The sequence below is a fragment of the Mytilus edulis genome, chromosome 6 (assembly GCF_963676685.1).
Source record: "Mytilus edulis chromosome 6, xbMytEdul2.2, whole genome shotgun sequence".
Lineage (NCBI taxonomy): Eukaryota > Metazoa > Mollusca > Bivalvia > Mytilida > Mytilidae > Mytilus > Mytilus edulis.
In genome coordinates, this window is record NC_092349.1 from 53,593,679 (window position 1) to 53,616,061 (window position 22,383).

Sequence of the window (22,383 nt, forward strand, 5' to 3'; positions counted from 1 at the left end):
ATATATTAATAGCAAATTATGATGATATACAAATCATTCATTTAACAGAAGAAAAATTGTGTAATGTCATCTGTTGGAACATATATTAAGTATTACACATGGACAGGATGTTCCACTTTAAATTAAGGTATTCCACATCCCCAGAGTACACGCAACTGTCAAATAGAAATTACTGCTTTACCTGTAGCCATACAACTTATCACTTGACCGACCATGCCACTACAATTTAAAAAGTTTGTTCATAGACGAAAATGAAAATCATCATTTTGATGAAAAAAATGAATTGAAAATTGAATATTTCCCAAAGATTAAAAGAAAAGTATTATCTACCCCAGGAATAATAAAAAATGTATTTATAATGGGTGCATTTTCTATAGAAATCATTGGTCTTATGAAATGGATCCCAAACAGACATGCATAATATAGATCTTAACATTTTTTTCTTTTCCGGAAGGTCAGTTATCAAAATATTTATTTTTGTTAAAAATTTATAAAATTCAACACTCAAATTGGAATAAAAAATGTTTTTTTGGTTGTCCTAAAAAATGAACAAAGTTTTTGAATCAAGATGGGAACTAATTCTTCGACCTTCACGAAAGCCCACCCCCTCTTATTTCAGCCACACAAACCCAAAAGATGAATTTTGGGGTCCAAAAGAGACGAATGGTCAAATTTTAAAACTGCCTTAAAGACACCTATTTTAGTAAAGCAAATTTTACTGGCAGCTTTGCGAATGGCAAAAATCTAAATGCTGTTTGTCAGCAACTTCAACTTATATTCCAAGTGAAAACAATTAATTAAACGTTTAATAAAAATAAATCAAAATTAAACTACATGGGGGATTATTCAGGGTATTCCAACTAAGTTGCACCAAAAGGGTATCTTACTAAACAAAATTAATCCTTGATTCTTCAAAATTTAGTTTAGCCATAATAAATATATAACAGCAAAAGAATGTCACAAACAGTGCAGAATAAGTCTGTTCACATTTTTAGGCGAAATTTATACTGTTGAGATAGTGTCAAGACATATTTAAGACTGTCAAGAATGTGTAGAGACATATTCAGACAATATTTAGAATGTCAAGAATATGTCAAGACATATTCAGACATTATTAAGAATGTCAAGAATGTGTCAAGACAGATCGAGACATTATTAAGAATGTCAAGAATATGTCAAGACAGATCGAGACAAATTTAAGACAGTCAAGAATTGGTCGAGACTAATCCAGACTCTTATCAATTGATACAGGAAGTGTCGAGAAATTTTAAGACAATGTTCATACTGTCAAGACACTTGTCAAGTAAAATTAAGAACCTTATGAGACAAATTCATCCAATGTCAAGATTTTTTAAAAATTATTTAGACAAATCAAGAATGTCGAGTAAAAATTCATGCAAATTCAGACAAAAACTGGTCTTTTCAGACTTTTTGACTTTTGTAGTGATGGTTGTCATAAACCTTATTTTGCTACAACCAAAAAATGATTGACATCTGCTTTTCATAAAAAAAAATAAAACCGGAAAACCATAACAGGAACAGAGCTGTTCTCACAAACTATGGTATAATTGTGAAAATTATACCATAGATAGCTATGGTATAATTTTCGGTTATTGGGATTTATACATGTTATACTCGTGTTGCATTCTCATAGGTTACATTGTACACTATAGGTTAAATTATGTATAAACATCAACCTATATATATATATATATATAATTATTAATTAACTACACTGTTATTGGACTTAATATGATGAAAACTGCCTATGCAATATAATGTGTAAACTAGGCCAATATAGAATAACTCGGCCAATATAGATTTTTTGCTGTATTGGCCGAGTTATTCTATATTGGCCGAGTTGACATAAGTGCAGGATTTCGGAACGTCTCTAGATTTTACATCGAAAGTCACGATAAACACAAACTGAAAGTAAACAGTTGTTGTCATTTAGTTATCTTAAACATGCTGACAAATGTTGAACAATTCAAACGAGAAAAACAACGGCCTAATTAATGTACAAAAAAATAAACGAACAACAAAAATGTAACACAGCAACAAATGACAACCACTGAATAACAGGCTCCTGACTTGAGACATGCACATACAGAATGTGGCGAGGTTTAACATTCCAGTGGGCGCCCAACCCTCCCCTAACATGGGACAGTGGTGAATATAAAAATAAGATGTGGTATGATTGCCAATGGGACAACTTTTCACAAGAGACCAAGTGACACAGAAAATAACAACTATAGGTTAATGTACGACCTTCAACATCCCATACCGCATTGTCAGCTATAAAAGGCATCAAAGGGACAATAAGGTTTATTTTAAATGGTGGTAGATCTAAATTGTTCTTCAAGTCATTGCATGCAGATCAATTACAGATTGTAAGAAATGTCTTTGTGCACCTTAGATTAAACATATAGGTTGATAAGATTTGTAGGTTCAACTAACTATTCACTATCGCATTACATTGATTTTGATTAGGAAGAACATCATGACAAAATGTTTCTAGAGGGATCTTTTTAAAATCCATAGACTGTGAAGCAACTTTGTGCAGGATCTGTAAGTGACTGAAGAGGCAGATATAGGAAATATTTTGATGCCCCTATTTACCAAATAACAGATATTGAAATGTTATTCCAGGTTGCAGCATATTAAAATCAAGACTTATATTATTTTTATTTCTATAAGGTATTTTCCTCATGTCAAACATGTATTTGATGAATTGTGATTTCAGACTGGAGGCGTTTCTTCAACAAAAGCTACAAGACAATACAAGGGGTTGGAAAAAACATGCATGTATGAAGATTTGCCATTCTTGACACATCTGTTGCAGGGGAAATTAAGCTTAAATCCTAGGCAATAAGCTAACGCATAGGTAATCAGTTATAGCCTAAAATGTTCAGGCATCAAGCTTATTTCCTGAAATCTGATGATGATTATTCATCCTATTCATTTTATAAATCTTGAAAATATTTAAAAAGTGATTATATCCAACTAAATAAGGGAGATATTCAATTGAATAGAATGTTACTAGCGATAAAAACTAACTATAGCATCAATATTTATTTTTCACGTAGTATTTGAATTATGAAAATAGTACATTGTCATGTAACCATAATTGTTTTTTAGATAAAGTTTTTTGTATTATTGAAACTTTTATAATATAATTTTTAAAAGAAATACCTATACGGTTCAAATACTCATATGGTCTGGCCCATTAATAACCAAACGAGTATTATACTCCATATGGTCCGAGTATCCGCATATGGTCATGACCATACGCGTATGGTCCAAATACTCATATGGTCCGGAACATTTACATAGAAGTCTTGTTTAACAAATACAGGTAAATTTACATGGCTTGTGATGATTTTGTTCTTTTTTAGAAATATGATCTGATCAAGAATTTATGACGAAAGACTATTTGACTTTTTATTTTTTGATACAAGTTGTGCACATAAAAAAAATCTCTCGGAAGAAAAGGACGTTGCTGGTGCTACTATAACAAATATTGTCCTCAGGATAAACATATTTATGTTCTAAATTGATTTTATTTAGTATTACGAAGGGGATATTTCAACGAAAGTGAACGGAAATATGAAGCAAAATATTTCAAGATGTATAACTGGCAAACGAGTATCCGAGTACTAAAACTGTACTCGAGACCTTGGCCTTCCGAACGAGTAACCGAGTACTCGATTACTCGTTGTCATCCCTATTTAAAACTAATATTTTTTTTAATGATTAATCAGTTTTTAAATTAAAGAAATTGGCTAAATTTCATACATTATTTCAATGTTTTCATTTGCTATTTTATCGTACACCAATACTTAGGACATCGGTTGGGACATCCTAACTAATATAATCCTAAGATAGCTTCGATGTGCATGCTGAGACATGTCATAAGTCTGTCATAACTTTATAATGATTTCTGTCATAAAAATATCTTATAGGACTGTATGGAACGCCTCAGCTGCCTTATGATAACACTAACCATATCATTAAGAGTAGAGATATATCATGAAGAACATGTTCTATACTATAACGGCATTTGACTATAATACTCTGTCAATTCGCTATATCACTAACATCAATTTATATACTATAACGGCATTTGACTATAATACTCTGTCAATTCGCTATATCACTAAGATCAATTTATATACTATAATGGCATTTGACTCTAACATGTATTATACTCTGTCAATTTACTATATCACTAAGATCAATTTATATACCATAACGGCATTTGACTATTATAATCTGTCAATTTGCTATATCACTAAGATATATTTATATACCATAAAGACACTTTGATACAACATGGAGTAAGCTTTTCATATTATTCTGTCATTTCACTTTGTTATGAAGATAATATTTCATACTAGGAAAACATCTTGATATAAAATTTCACGAATTCATCTAGTGTTTGCAAAGACATCGTCTGGCCAGAAAGCGGGTTGGTTGCACTTCAATACTCAATTGATAAGGGATGCTGCTGGGGTTCATGTACGCTACCCTTTTCGTATAATCAAGATTTTTGAAATGTATAACATTAAGACATTATGCGTAAAAACTATGTGAAAGTGTAACCTTTTTACATTTTGATTTGGTTTCATATGGTGTGTTAAAAAATGACTACCAAAGTGTCAAATAGGGACTATTTATGGATAGAAACACAGTCATGCAGACTTTCGGCTGTGAAAAAAATACCGGGCTTATAATATAACAAGTAATGGGAACTTTCATATCATATATTTTTATATAATCTACCTATTCACATATTATTTAGCTGAAAAAAATGTGACCTTTTCCAGCTGAAATAAAATTGAGAATGGAAATGGGGAATTTGTCAAAGAGACAACAACCCGACCATATAGAGCAGACAACAACCGAAGGCCAATAATGGTTCTTCAATGCAGCGAGAAACTCACACACCCGGAGGCATTGATGTTTCGATTTTTTTTTTATTTGAAGTTGTTTCAAAAAAGAAGTGTTCAGGTGTTAATCTTTGATTTACGTACCAAACGGAATGTTAATCCCCGCAACAACGTCAGACAGGAACGATACTATCGAGGACATATACAGTGTGAAACGAAATAGAAACGAACGAAAGAAACCGAAATAAACGAAACAAAATAAAAAATTTAATCAAATATATAATATTAAACATCGATGCGAAATATATATATACTATATCCCGTTGAGTTTTGAGTTTTAGACTGGATTGTTAATTGAACAAAATGGATGAAAATGATGAGCTAGTGTTTAAGGTCCAGTAACAAATATTACATTCATATCGGAATAGGAGTCAGTTATGGTGGTTTGTGATTTTACTTTTGAATATGGACATGTCTCATACAAGGCATACATATTGAGTTTGATTTTATACGTGTCAAGTGTACAAAGACGACATTTCATCCTTCCAGGACGCATTTTTCCTACACATAGCACACATGCTCTCCCTGCTTAACTGCACTGACACGTATATAATAAGTAAAATTTCAAGTTGATAATCATAACAACAGAAGAGGTAGGCGAAAATATCAGAAATATATAAGATTGAAAAATAAATCTTATTTCTTGTTAAATAAAAAACCAGGTATTTTTTCATAGCCAAAAATCTGGGTGTTCATGGCTGTGTTTCTGTCCACAAGTTGTCCCTCTCGTCACTTTGGTAGTCAATTTTTCAAAGCATCATGAAACCAAATTTTGAAATGTTATGCATTCTAAGAATCTTAATTATACGAAAAGGGTAGAGCACCCTATCAATTAAGTATTGAAATGCGCCCCTCCCTCTTTGACCCGAAGGTGTCTATAAAACGCTAGATAAATTCATAAAACAAATAGAAAAGTGAAGATTTGTCAACTTTCAGCATTGATTTGTTCAATTCATTCTACAGATCATTATGCTTTTAACAATACTGTCAATTTAAATATATGCCAATCTGGCTCTCAGCTTTTTGTTCATACTGTTATTAAAAAAAAAAAGCTAAATTATTATCACGGGGAAAGTTTGTACAGGATACGGCTTATACATTGTGCACCGTACGTGTCAACATAAATTGCAAACACGTGCTAAAAGTAAACTATCGAAAAAAGACAGGTTGCTTTCATGTTAAATTTTGGGGAAAAGAATATAGGCCATCTTTTTGTTTAAGGCTTGTATGTTATTAATTTTTTTGTTTATTCGCTCACCTTTTGGACATGTAAGCTTTTCTCATCACTTTGCGTCCGTCGTCCGTCGTCATCGTCGTCGCCGTCCGTCGTCGTATGTTAACTTTTACATAAATCTTCTCCTCTGAAACTACTGGGCCAAATTAAATCAAACTTGGCTGCAATCATCATTTGGGTACCTAGTTTCAAAAATATGTCCAGTGACCTGGTCAACTAACCAAGATGGCCGCCATGGCTAAAAATAGAACATAGGGGGAAATTGCAGTTGTTAGCTTATATCACAAAAACCAAACCATTTAGAGTAAATCTAACTCAGGTAAAATTGTTTATAAGGTCAACATTTCCCTGAAATTTTTAGATGAATCGGGCAACCCGTTGTTAGGTTGCTGCCCCTGAATTTGTAATTTTAAGGAAATTTTGCCGTTTTGGGTTATTATCTTGAATATTATTATAGATACAGATAAACTGTAAACAGCAATAATGTACAGCAAAGTAAAACCTACAAATAAATCAACTTGACCAAAATAGTCAATTTACCCTTCAAGGAGTTATTGCTCTTTATAGTAAATTTTTTTAACAATTTTCATAAAATTTATAAACTTTTACTAACTTTTCCCACTGTAACTACTTGGCCAAGTTTATTATAGATAGAGATAATTGTAAGCAGCAAGAATGTTCAGTAAAGTAACATCTACAAACACATCACCATCACCAAAACACAATTTTGTCAAGAATCCATCCGTGTCCTTTGTTTAATATTCACCTAGACTAAGGTGAGCGACACAGGCTCTTTAGAGCCTCTATTTTTTTTTTAGAGGTATCGACCTGTAAATTAACTATGTGAAAATATCTGATTTTGATTGTATTGTAATTTGTATGTGAGGGCCACAGGGAATGTTTGCTTATTGTAACTATCTGATATGAAGAAGCCGAAGATTTAGTGTGATTGTCAATGAGACAACTTTCCACAAAAAACCAACTAACACAGAAATTCTATGTCACCATACGGCCTTCAGCAATGAGCAAAGCCCATACCGCATAGTCAGCTATAAAAAAACCGCCGAAATGGTCGAAATAACAATGTAAAACAATTCAAACGAGAAAACTAACGGCCTAATTTATGTACAAAAAAATGAACGAAAAATAAATATGTACATTAACACATCAACAAGCGACAACTACTGAAATACAGGCCCCTGACACATACATGAAGAATATGACAGGGTTACACAGGTTAGTCGGATCTCAACCTTCCTCTAACCTTGGACAGTGGTATAACAGTACAATATAAAAACAAATTATAAAAAATCAGTTGAAAAAGGCTTAACTCAATATATGGATTGAAGAAATACAAATACTACAAATACTAGTGGACGTGGCTGGGTACTTGTACATCCCAACAACAAAAAGACGCTTTTAAGCACAGATCTGACAGTACTCGCAGTTACTGACAGCTACTTCAAAGTCACTTACAGCTAATAAAAAAAAATTCACGCATCTTAGACTAAATTATCAATCAGTACACATCCAACATCCAATGGATTTAGCCGGTGTAAAGACGTCATATACAGTCAGAGAAAACACGACGTCACCTTGTACAATGCATGATACAGGTATCGACAGATTGTAGATCCATGAATGTGTATATGTATAAAACATAATAGAAATATTTAGTTTGCTTTTAAGTTACTGAATGATAACAAAATCAATATTAATACCAACAAGCATTTTTTTATTTAGCCTTTCAAAAAGGGCTAGTCGTTCCTTGCTGATGAAAATGAAAAGTGCTCTCGCTTTAAAGATTAATTCATTTACTAGAATAGCCACGTGCATCAATCAACAAATTTTACCACACACTAGAGGTCACACGTTATGAAGTAGTATATATCGTTTAACGTTGTTGTTTACGAAACTCCAGAAGATTCGGTTATTTATAGATAAAAGTAACCTGTGAACCAATATCATGAATATATGCATGATTAATGACCAGGTAAAATCTAATTGCTAAAAAAGAGAGGACAAATCCGATACTCTACGGGATTGAAGGACATTTACTAGGTTTAGATTGTCCTAACCAATCAATAAACTTTAATTATTCACGTCTCGTAATATCTTCCAATCAGGTAGTAAGAAGCATTCACGCACTGACTGTCCAGCGTTCAATCTAGGAGACGATAATAAAACACAATATTTAATGATCTTATTACAGTTTTGAATTTGTAACTTTTTAGAATGAATTTACTAGTATTTAAAGGATCGATAAGTGTACCAAAATCGTTTTTTAATTACCAGGCACGGTGGTGCAGGAAAATTGGTACCGTTAATGTTATTAACAACATCCGTAAAAATGAGGATGTGCTATCCCGTTTGAAATAAGTTTTCTAAAGGTACAACCAAACTTCAAAACCAAATCTTTAATTATATCTATGGAAGAAATTAGTAAAAGTTTTAAGTATTTGGTGGTAACGAAATTCCTGGCTTGAGTTTATTCTCTTTAAATAAAGATATATTTTTTTTTATATTATTACTATATGTGTCGCCTTTCGTGTCTTTTCAGATCCGCATAGCTTAAGTCGATAAATCCATTCATCTTGAAAGCGATTTCCTATGGTCCGCAAAACAACTTTCTTCACGGTCTTCTTTTTTTTTATTATTTACAATTGATGTTGCTGATGAATTTCGCAGGGAATTTTTGCCGCTATTAATAGATTTGTCTTATGAGAATAATATGAAAAGCTAACTCCATGTTGTATCAAAGTGTTTTTATGGTATATAAATATATCTTAGTGATATAGCAAATTGACAGAGTATTATAGTCAAATACCGTTATAGTATATAAATTGATCTTAGTGATATAGCAAATTGACAGAGTATTATAGTCAAATGCCGTTATAGTATAAAACATGTGCTTCATAATATATCTCTACCCTTAATGGTATGGTTATTGTTATCATAAGGCAGCTGTGGCGTTCCATAGGACTGATTTCATGACAGTTTTGATAAGTAGACCTCAGTTCTCGTAATGTTGATATGTTACAAATATATTTTTATTTCAATGAATCATTTGAATAACTGTTTTTTTATTTACTCATGTTACTGGCATTTATAGTTTAGGCATTACGCTTAATGCCTGTACATATTTTTTTCAGGAATTAAGCTTAAATCCTAGGATGTAAGACTAATGCCTAACATCATTAAGACAATAGACTTACTGCATAGACGTTAGCTTATCCCCTAGGATTTAAGCTTAATGCCTATTTTCACTTATTGCCGCTAAGATATACACAGCTGCTTTACAAACCAGGTCTATGCTGTTGAGATGTATATTATTTATATATATTTTGTTTTGTTTACTTACTGGTTTTAAGATATGATATCTATGTTTAATCTCGTAGAGACATGATTTTGGAATGTTGTTACTATAGATACGTTTGCATAAGTTGCAAATTTGGTATCGGTTTTGTTATGCATGTACACTTCATTGGTAAATAGTTATATTATTTGCCTAGTTGGATAATTATCCTACATTTCTTTACTTTTATATTGTGTTATTTTCTTTTCGTTATAATTTATAACAATATATATAACACCCGTCCTTGCAAGTATTATATTGTTATAGAAAAGAGGAAGTAACGTTCTAAATAAACAAGTACTAAACTTAAAGAAACTATAAAAATAAATCAACCTAAAATGATGACAATTACTGGAAGCATAATCAAAGTATTTCAACTCAACACGTTTCATGGAAAAATTATATACCTCGTTAACTACACCCATGAGTGCATTGATAATTTATATTTTCATGAAACAATTCTGAAAATTCTGAAAAAATCAGTTTTTACTAAATAAAAGTCGTACACAAATCAAACCACGAATGCTACACTAAACTAACGCTGCATACTCATATTACGCATTTAATAGTAAGATGCAAAGAAATAATTTGAATGTGTCAAACAGAGTTAAAGTTTAACATGCAACTCACCGTCGTTACCATCAACAAAAGTGTACCGCATATCGACCATGTTGGCTTCTATCAGAGAATGAGGCATGTTGTCTTCTGCTGTTCTGTAGGAAAAATATGTATGAATAACAAAGATCTATACAAACACAGGCCATATGATATATTTAGCATACAATACGTATGCATATTTTGTTTTAAAAATGGACACGTTTATTTGTCGGCTGTTACGAAATTTAGGTCTGTGCACCCGTCCGTCCTCCAGTACTGGTCATCATGTAAACATTAGAAATTGAATCCCAAATAAAAGTTTGACCCGGATTAATTTTTGTGCAATTGTGATCATGGAAAGGGGCATGGTGACTGAATGCCACACATTCGTGATGCAAATATTATGGATAACACTTCGGAAGGTTTATTTTATTTCAATATGCATAACACACTATTGGTCTTGTTTCGATCGGCAGCTACACCAATGCAAAAGTGGACAGTCATTTGGTTGCTCTGGATGTAAAATAACGCTGTCCCGTCCGATCAGAGTGACACGTTCAATCTGACGCCTCTTGTAGTAAAATATCTTCTCTCTCTGTCCGTAGTTATGTAGAAAAAATTTGCCAAAGAACATAATTAACCAACTATCAATCAATCGACCGTAGAGTAATTTTATTTCGGGTGAGGCAAATAATTTGAATCTTGGCAATTAAAGTTTAACCTTGGTTAAAATACGTCAATGTCTGTAGGACCTGGATGGTAATTGAAATATGAAACGAAGAACAGGTGTAGGTGATCATACTCTTGATAAGTCACACACCAGGAAAACACAGACTGTCTTTGAAAAATCCAGATTTGTGGGATAACATCATCCTTTTTGATCGCAATAAACGAAAACATTAAAAAAAAAACTGCTGGTTAAAGGTTTAGTTCTTAGTGTTGAGACGAGTTTTGATATAAACAATATTTGAAATAATTACATGTATTGCTCCCACACAAATGCTTTTTAACAGATTTGGGGCTATACGGTTTAAGATCCACTATATCTTGGAACTTTATACATTTAGCTTGTTTCCCAAAATGTATCGATGATAAAAACTGGTTGCACTATGATGATTTGCTTATATCAACAAATCTGATATAGCACTACATAAAATGTTGGAATTCCAAATGTGTCCAACAACAATAACAAGGTCGTTATAAAAAAAATTAACAAAAACAAGCATCATATTAGTGTCAACAGTTGTTGCTAGGTATACTTGCATCTACCTTGTTCATTTTATAAAAGTTTTAAGACGTTAAAAATAAGGAATGAGTGAGTACTCAGTATACTAGTACTTTATACTATGACGTACAATGTATATAATTCTCTTTATATCTCTTTTGTTAAATGGCTAACATTTTGGTGAGGGGATTGCATCATTGCGTCAACGAAAGCTATACTGCTACGCGAGTAGAGGAAGTATTGGGCTCTATTCTCGCCCTTTTCAAATTCGTAGATTTCTGACAAGCACGCAATATTTAGGAGTTAGCGGAAATATCGATCGGTCCGGGTCAATCTCATGAATAGGATGATATGCTATCATGCTGTATAATACAAACTGTTTACAAAATTTAGAATTTTTTGAAAAACTAAGGCTTTTCTACCTCAGGCATAGATTACCTTAGCTGTATTTAGCAACACTTTTAGGAATTTTGGATCTCAATGCTCTTCAACTTCGTACTTTATTTGGCATTTTTAACTTTTTGGGATTCGAGCGTCACTGATGAGTCTTTTGTAGACGAAACGCGCGTCTGGCGTATATATAACATTTAGTCCTGGTATCTTTGATGAGTTTATTTATCATGTTTATACTCATATTCTCGTCCTTAATACGTGTATAATTTTTTATCATATGTAAAATACCTATGCAACGAACACTTATATATATGTGACGACGTCTGGCAAAATGGGCCCAGATGCGGTAAAACTTTATTTGGCTATGACGTTGCAAAGTTAACGTCGACGAGCACCTGCGAATTAATTTATTGCTGACTAAAAACAATGTAGCTTTACTTATATATCGTGATAGATGCTTACTACGTGTGTGATTATCGCTATTAACTATTTAAATTAAAGTCCGCAATATATATTTTTAACCTGCAGAGATTCCGTATTTTAGCCTTATCCCATATAATTACTTCCCTTTCCGAAATCGAAAGTGGAAGTGAAATGTCATCGTCATGAGTCAACCTAGATTTGTATCGTTTTGCTCAAGTATTCCATCGGAAATAACAGACAAACAAGACGATGAGTTTATTGAAGAGCTACATATTGTCGACGAATTGTATTTTGCCCAAATAGAAAGTTCCCAAAGTGAAAATCTGAGCGATGATGACGGAGTCGGTGTATGTTATGTTAAGTGTTTTAAACTAGTTACATGTATCTTCAAGATCTATCTCTGCCTCGGGTCTTTTCTTCTTCTTCATGATTCAAATAAAGTGTTTGCGAGTTAAGCAATTAACCAGTAAGATATTGTCACATACTAGTATGGAAGTAAAGAAAAAAAGAACAAAAGAACAAAAGAAAAAAAGAAAAAAAGGATAAGGTAATAGCTAATAGAGAATAATATATCATAAAACGCTTTCAAACAAGAGGAAAACTCAATGAAACTGTCTTGCATATTGAACGACAGATCGTACACCTCTCTTTTCTCAAAGGATAATAAATGCAACCAACCAAAATCAAAACACTTACAAATGTAACATACATGTAATAAGAACATAATGTCTCTATAACTTCTTAAACTAAGGAAACATACAACATTAAGTTAAACAGGGGGTAGTTATTAAATGTCGTCGATCTTTTTAATAATTTGTGTCAAAATGTATTGTATACAGGCAACAGTAGTATACCACTGTGCAATGGTCATTAATTGATTTAACTGAAACAAATCCGGATAACAAACCAAATACTGATGGGAATACATCAATTATAAGAGAAACAACGGAACAACAGAAACACTGAACTTCTACAAAAACAAATGCCAACATACATACAAACGAGTTATCAAATAGTATGGATCACCGTTTTTTTTTTATCAAGATATAGGTTGTGCAAAATTACTTTGATTTGTATAGAATATACCTGGAAAACCTACTTTTATTGATAAAAAGAAAACTACACCATATAAGTTAGATAAACTATGAAAATATATCTCTATTAACATGCTTTCAGTTAAGAAAATGAACAAAATGGGGTTACCGGACTCGTTTTTTCGCTATATAATAAAATAGTTAAATTAACACAACACATTATATAATGAAAGTTACTTTATCTGAGTTTTCTCCTAATACTAACAAATTCAAAAAAAGGAATATTTTTTATGTTCTTAATAAGAATAAAAAGTATTTAATATCAATTACTTTATAAAATTAGGACCGATTGGTATCTTTTATTTCAAAATATAAGATGGACGAAGACATCTAAGCTACCTGAAGACGATTTGCAGTTTTGTATTTTGCTAAACTTATAAAAGTTAATGATTTGACATTTTTAAGGTTGATAGTGATTAATGTTTTTGTCCTATAAATATATTGTATAAAAATTGTCAATGCTGTAAAGTGATATTATGTTTTTGTATATAATCACGCCATCAGTATAATATATTCGTCCTAGGTAAATAGTTTGCAGATGTGTTGTATGAAATGACGCATTTGATAAAAATTTCGATCAGAATTTAGAAAATTAGCATAGCTGACATATTTTCACATTTAACTTAAAATAGAAATCAGTGTTCTGTTAAATTTCATCATTGTTAAACGAAACATTTATATATAGCCTAAATAACCTCTTCATATTCAGACTGGTAATGGGTAAAAATAAATCACACTTATTTGCAATGCATTCTCTGTAAATGCATTGTCCCCTACAAAAAAGAATAAACTATCTCAGACTTTAAATTTAATGATTCCAGTATATACACAAAGAGATGTGGTACGATTCACGGTGAGACAACCAACCAAGTGGGTTTAGTCTCGCACTTTTAGCTCTCCTATGGCGGTCGTTAACATGCTTGGTGTACATTATCCAAGAAACATGTATTTTTATTAAAGCATAAGGTATTTGATTTATGATTTTTAAATTAATAATAAATATATTATGCTACGTTCCAAATGAAAACATTTAGGCAACTGTTTCAAATATGTTTGGTATTTTATTTCGAAAAGTTATCTAGGATGACATGGATTAGCAGCGCATGCAGTGAATACAGCAAAGCACCTTTTACGTTTGATTAAAATGGTCTTCATAGTCACTGAGAAGGGAAGCATTTTTACATAGTTGTATATTTTTACACAAGGTGTAAAGGAATATTTATTGTTAGATAAAAGCAACAGTAGTATACTACTGTTCAAAAATCATAAATCGATTGAGAGAAAACAAATTCGGATGACAATCTAAAACCGAGGGAAACACATCAACTACAAGAGAAAAAATAAAGGAACAACAGACACACTGAAGTGCAAGAAAAATAAAGTGCAAACGACAGGAAATTTAAAGAAAAACATGGTGGGTTGAATCATGATTAATGGTTAGCTAAATAAACTGCGTATATAGCAATATTAAAAAAACATCGCTAAAATGACAACATTACATGACAGATATACACCACAAACAAACATGACAAAAACAAGAACACTCATTTCTGTGAAACGAACAAATGAGTATCATAAAAGTCGCTACTACCTGTAACCACAGAATAATAGCAGTAAGGTCCCTTTTCGATATATACATTGTATCGTTGTTGTTTTCTCTTTCGTTTAAAGATAAAGACGATTTTTGGTTTATTTTTGGTTTATTTTTGTTTTGTTTGGATATTTTATTTTGATTTGGAAGGGTAATACAATGCTGATACAGAGCATGAATTGAAAATACGTGTGATTTTGTTATACCATGACCATTCTTAATCTGAGAATTTTTTAACAAAGATGCAACTTTTATTAGTAGAACACCGAATTTATGTTTCAAATTAAATGTGAAACTATGTCACCTGTGCTAACGTTCTAAATTGTGACCAAAACAATTATTTTAACAATGCGTCATTAAACATTAAACACCTGTAATTTACATTTATCAAAGTCGAATATATGATACTGATGTCGTGATTTTATACAAAAACATAATATCACTTTACAGCATTAACAATACTATTATAGTTCTTTTAAATGAACAAAAAAACATAAATCACCTCTAAACTTAAAAATGTCAAATCATTAACTTTCATAAGTTCAACAAAGTACCCGTCTTAAAATCCTCTTAATGTTGTTTTTTGTAAGTATTCATAGAGACAGTCAGTTCTTGTCATATTAAATTTGAAATTGCATTGATGGGTTAGTTGCAATTATTATTTATTGTTTTTTTTACATAATGATCCATATAATTATGATATCAGATAGAAAATAAACTTTATTCGAAGTATATGTATCTTCAAGGTATACAGAAAACACAAACCTGAAGTATAACCTGACTTAAAATTTTGCCCTATGACGAACACTTTAGCCGAACACCTTTTTTCTCGTTTTTTTCCCAAAATAACTCAATCTGAATATTCATATGAATGAATGACAAATGCGACTATGCACTGTACCTATAAGACACAGAGGCATGATGAATAATTTGTTGTGGAAAAAAGAGAAGCGACACATAAAATGAGGTCTTCTCGTTTAAAAGTATAGATACATGTATACATGTCAACATTTCTAGTACAGTACTTTCAACCTTAGGCGTTACTGTTTGACGTGAACTTGACTGATCGGTGAATGATCGGTGACGGATGTTTGACTGATCGATGAGTGATCGGTGATCGGTGACCCATAGGATCCGTCAGATAAGTCAAATAACCTATGTGAGAGTTACCCTGACAACTGTCACCGATCGATCAGTAAATTAAATTTATTCACGGATCGGACGGATACGTATATATTTAAAATTCTTATGTAAACCGAACTCCACAGTGTTTCTTCTTCTCTAAGTAAATTCCTCCGCAACAATCGATGAACGCGGACCTCTACGAAGACACCTTAATTTACACGTTATAATTTGTAATAAAATTAGTTGCAATACAAAAGTAAAAATAGTTCAACAGAATAAGATGCTTAGAGCGTTAAATTGTTTGTGTTGATTAATATTTTCGTATTAAATATTATAAACATCAGAAACATATAATACATAATTGTATTATATGACTCTGTTAACATGAACTTATTTCTACGAAAATGGTTATTGTTGACCGCCATTGGATTTTTGAACTTTTAATAGTTTCGAATAGGTTGTTTTTTCATGAAATTAAAAGAATGTCAAAGAAATGATATTAAAAGTTTGTTCCCATTGTTTAGAATAACCAAAATTAATATTCTTTTTATCAAATATTGTACTATTTTATTTGCAATCACTTATTTTTACCATCTTGAGACAAGTCTTCTAATTAGAATTGAGATATAATGAGAATTAAAATACTTAAACTTTTATTTTTGTGGAATAAGAATGCAGTTATTGATTTATTTTGATGCAAATTATTAACCATCATATGATTTCAGTACTTTTTGTACATAATGATTGGCTGTTCTTCATAAAATAATCTTACTTTTAGGAAAAAGATATAAAATTTTTGTACGCGTTGCCTAAAATGCAAATATTTCTTCATTTTACTGAAAAGTATTGACCGCCATTGGATTTTTATACTTTTTATAGTTGAGAATAGTTTTTTTTCATAACATTAAAATAATATCAGAAAAATCATACTAAATTTTGTGCGCATTGTTTAAAATAATCAAAATTATTCTTGTTTTTATCAAAAATGATACTATTTTATTTGAAATCAGTTATTTTTACCACCTTGAGACAAGTCTTCTAATCAGAATTGAGATATAATGAGAATTAAAATACTTAAACTTTTATTTTTGTGGAATAAGAATGTAGTTATTGATTTATTTTCATACAAATAATAACCGTCACATGATTGCAGTACTTTTTGTACATCATGATTGGCTGTTCTTCATAGAATAATCTAACTTTCAGGAAAAAGATATAAAATTTGTGTACGCGTTGCCTAAAATGCAAATATTTCTTCATTTTACTGAAAATTATTGACTGCCATTGCATTTTTGTACTTTTCATATTTAAGAATAGTTTTTTTTCATAAAATTAAAAGAATGGCAAAGAAATCATAATGCAATTTTATTCGCATTGTTAAAAATAACCAAAATTATTCTTCTTTTTATTAAAAATGATACTATTTTATTTGAAATGAGTTATTTTTACCATCTAGAGACAAGTCTTCTAATCAGAATTGAGATATAGTGAGAATTAAAATACTTAAACTTTTATTTTTGTCGAATAAGAATGCAGTTATTGATTTATTTTGATACAAATTGTTAACCGTCATATGATTTCAGTACTTTTTGTACATCATGATTGGCTGTTCTTCATAGAATAATCTAACTTTCAGGAAAAAGGTATAAAAATTTTGTATGCGTTGCCTAAAATGCAAATATTTCTTCATTTTACCGAAAATTATTGACCGCCATTGGATTTTTGTACTTTTTATATTTAAGAATATTTTTTTTTCATAAATTAAAAGAATATCAGAAAAATCATACTAAAATTTTGTTTGCATTGTTTAAAATAATCAAAATTATTCTTCTTTTGATCAAAAATGAAACTATTTTATTTGAAATCAGTTATTTTTACCATCTTGAGACAAGTCTTCTAATTAGAATTGAGATATAATGAGAATTAAAATACTTAAACTTTTATTTTTGTGGAATAAGAATGCAGTTATTGATTTATTTTGATACAAATTATTAACCGTCATATGATTTTAGTACTTTTTGTACATCAGGATTGGCTGTTCTTTATAAAACATGCTTACTTCAAGGAAAACGATATTAAATTTTTGTATGCGTTACCTAAAATGCAAATATTTCTTCATTTTACTGAAAATCATTGACCACCATTGGATTTTGTACTTTTTATAGTTTAAAATAGTTTTTTTGTTCATAAAATTAAAGGAATGTCAGAGAAATCATACTAAAATTTTATTCGCATTGTTTAAAATAACCAAAATTATTCTATGATACTATTTTATTTGAAATCAGTTATTTTACCATCTTGAGACAAGTCTCCTAATTAGAATTGAGATGTAATGAGATTTAAAATACTTAAAATAAATGATTGCATTACTTTTTGTCTATCAGGATTGGTTGTTCTTCATAAACTATGTTTACTTTAAGGAAAGAGATATTATTTTTTTGTACGTGTTTGCAAAAATGCAATGTGAATTATTCAAGAATAAATCTGCTTATTTCTTTCTTTTTAAGGAATATATTTATGTTTAACAACATTTGATTTTTGTACTTTTTATTGTTTAGGAGTAGTTATCTTCTTTATTAAAAAAAGACTATCAGAAAAATATAATGTAATGTTGTTTGCATTGTTTAAAATTATTTCTATTTCTTGTTAAAAAATACAGCAGTTATTTTTGTAATTTGATATTTTAAATGCTTCGATTGTGACGAAAATATAGAAAGTCCGTGATTATGATAAGTTTTTTTTAAAGAATTGTATGATGATAAGGATACAAAAATTTAAAATATTGAAAAAAAAAGACTACATTTTTCAATAACTGATTCTTTCATTTTGTTTTTCCCGAGAATGTTTGGAAAATGATGAAATAAAAATCTCGATGTAGACACCGTTTTAGAACTCGCCGGTTTTGAAAATATATAACCTAAATAAAACGAAAAAGACCATTCTTTAATGATGACATTGTAATTTAGGTTTTATCTGTACATCTCTTTTCATTTCAATTCATAAAACTTTGCTAAATAATTAATAAACAAAATGTATCATTGAACGTTCGATTTTCAAGAGTCGCCATTTTAATTAGATTAAACGAAACTAAGATTCCGTAATTTGTATTAGTTTATCATGTGACGCATTAAAGTTCAATCCGTCATCAAGGTCGATCGGTACTATCCGTCCGATCAGTCCGATCAGTCAATTACTTTTACTATAAGTCTGACGGATTGCTGACGTGAGTTTGACGCGAACTTGACTGATCGGTGACTGATCGATGACCGCTGACTGATCGCTGAAATAGTAACGCCTAAGGTTGCAAGTACTGTATATCCATTGCAGGGAAAAAAATTCATGTCACACCCATTCTGTATTTCTTGTCTCTTCTAAATACATTTAAATCAAACTACATGCACACTACATGTTGATTGTGTAATAGCAAAAATGTTGTTATATCTTGCAGATTGCAGAAAGTATGAACAAATCCAGCAGAAATGGTCATAATATTTCCCAGTTAGTTAAAGATATGGAGATAGTTATCAAAAGTACCAGGATTATAATTTAACCGGTCATATTTTATGATTGGAAGAAATACCTTCAGCAGTATTTTAAAACACTTAAGCATATTAGCACCTATCACCACTTCATAGTTGATTCAACCAAACCAGGATTATGTCGTTTTTAAAGAGTCATGTGACTCTGTACCTGTAACCATCAAATTGTTAAAAAAGAACACTAGAATTTCAAATTAACTATGCCAAACACTCAAAAGGATTAGATGCAGCCAGACAGTGATATTTGTACGAACAAATCAGGGAATATTGTTATAGCGAGGCTAATAAAGATGTTATTTGTCCAAAGCCAACAATTGCCAAAAGTGAGGTTGACTTGACCAGTGATGTGGATACCAATAAGCACAAATGTCCATCAAGGAAGCAGAATCTACTTAGTTAAAATACACACAAATAGATTTTTGTCTTCTTTTCTCATTTAATAACAATATCAAAATTATGGATATCGTCAACAATATAAAATATAAGAGCTGTGGTATGATTGCCAACTACCCATCAAAGGTCAAATGTTGCGGAATTCAGCAAGATCAAATGCTGTGGATTGTTAAGCATTGGCAAAAGTACAGTCTTAAACAATAACAGAACCCCATACTGCATAGTTGGCTAAAAGGACCCAATATAACAAATATTAATCAGTTCAATCGAGAAAACTAAAGACATAATTTGAAGAAAAACAATTTACAAAAATAAAATATGACATACATGTACCAACGTCAACCACTGCACTACTAGCTCTAGCCTTCGGAAGGCATCACACAACATTTTCATTTATTTAATAACAGATGTGGGGTAATGATATGAAATAGTACAATGCTATAGAAACAACACACAAAACAGTATGACTTTTGTAAAATATAAGACAAAAGCTAAAAAACTGAAAAATCATATAGAAACCACATATTTACTTAGAATGGCAACTTTGAGGTTGGAGTCATTTAGTACATTCAAAGTGCCAAAGAAAATAAAGAGTCAGTTTTTTTTTTGTTTTTTTTTTTTAAATTTATGTACCCAATCGATTCATTATTAGAATGTGCTGTACTTTCGAAACCAGTTAAGATATCATCATAAAATGTTGTATTCATGGTAAGCACATTAGCAGCCTTGAAAAAATGAAAAAAACTGAAAATATGTATAAATCTCATCTGACCACATTTTCTCAGTCACGGTCACATATATAGCACTGCATCCTATCAATACTTGTTTTTTTACACCCCTCTCACGTTGCCTTTATCCCCCTTTCAGAATCCAGCATTCGCATCTGGCAACGGAAGCTCTTTAAATTATGTTTCGCAATGTGTCTAACCTTCCACATTTCCATTAATGATATATTTAGTAAAATGAATTGTGTAACCCCAGTTTAGATGATTTATCAATAAAACATATAGAATACTATAAGTTAAATTTACTTCAAGGGATATAACCCAATAACCTCGAAATGTCTTAAGTATTTGGGTTCCGATAGCGTTCTCGTTAATCCAGAATCATCCCTAATAAAACACACTTTAATAATTTAATAAGATTTTTTTTTAAATAAAGGTTTTGCAAGTGCTGTTTATCAACATTTTCTAAAAATTGTAAGAAACAAATCCTTCTTAATATTTTGCACTCAATAAACATAACAAAAAAGAAAGAAAAAAGATAAAAAAGATTAAAAAAAAAGAATAAAGTATAATAGACGTTCATTTACAATGTATATAGACAAATAATTGTCGTAATCAAAAACATGAATGATAACTCAAAACGTACAGAACGAATGATAGGTATGACATACGTGTGTATATACGTAATCTTATGTCAGTCTTAGTAAAAGTGGGAATCTTAGGAATTTCACGTGATACATTTAAATATATATTTAAAAAGAGTTTTCTATCATTTTTCGTTATGATAGAATTATATTTTAGAATGTTATATGCAGGGTTTCCCCTGGATCTACCTTTTTTTCTATCCCACCCCCCCCCCCCCTCCCTTACACAATATGATTTTTTTCCCATTGTGTCTAGTGTGTGACTCATTATTTTAGAGTCTACATTTTAATGAATAAACACTAAACATTTACTTTAAAACAACAGATTTTTTTTTACTTAAATGGAAAAATATTCATTGTATTTTAAACAACTTTTCTAAATGAGGGTGCCACTATACTTTTAATAATAAAGAAGATATAAGTCCTGGAATATAACAAAATTCATGGACATGTTTTGATCATATAATACCAGTATAGTTCGTTGAAAAAGTTTCTTTAAAAGAAAAATACTGATGAGCCCTTTTGTACTAAGAAGTGGTTTTTACAACAAAACAAAAGCTTGTTTGATCCCTCATTTCATGTGTAGTCATTACATTGAAGGGTTACTCTCATTCGAGGGTATGTTCCCAACCTTTTGGATAGATTTCCTTATAACGACAGTTTTCTTTTCTTGACCATCGTACATGAAAAAGTTGAGACATAAAACTTTGCTTGAAACACGTGTGTCACTCAAACGATCAATTACCTATCTTAAAGTCAAAGGATGATTAAAGTTTTTCGTCACAACAACAGCTTTCTTTTCTAAACTATCTTTAAAATGAGAGGAGATGTCAAAAGTTTGCTTCAAACACGTGCGTCGCAAAATGGTAAATAAACTTGTTATGGGACATTTAGCGGAAGCCATTTAACCATATCATTTTGTCAAACAATTCCATCAACACCTTTATTAATTAGTCCTTTGTTGTCGATAGCTATAAAATGCAATCAGCTGATTATTGATTTTCGAATCAAATCTTAATGAGGCCAAGGTGAATTCCGAGTATTGTCTGATCGGATAAAGTCCGAGAAACTCGAAAAAAAGTAAATAAACAAGATG

At 30.9% G+C, this 22,383-nt stretch overlaps 1 protein-coding gene across 1 annotated transcript in view; it reads right to left on the bottom strand.

Annotated features, from left to right (window-relative positions):
• Window positions 1–22,383, bottom strand: part of LOC139526480 (uncharacterized) — a 63,102-nt gene that overhangs the window by 24,098 nt on the left and 16,621 nt on the right. The window contains exon 5 of the mRNA XM_071321631.1: window positions 10,169–10,251. Coding sequence (XP_071177732.1) covers window positions 10,169–10,251 — 83 coding nt within the window. The remainder of the gene's footprint in view (window positions 1–10,168; window positions 10,252–22,383) is intronic.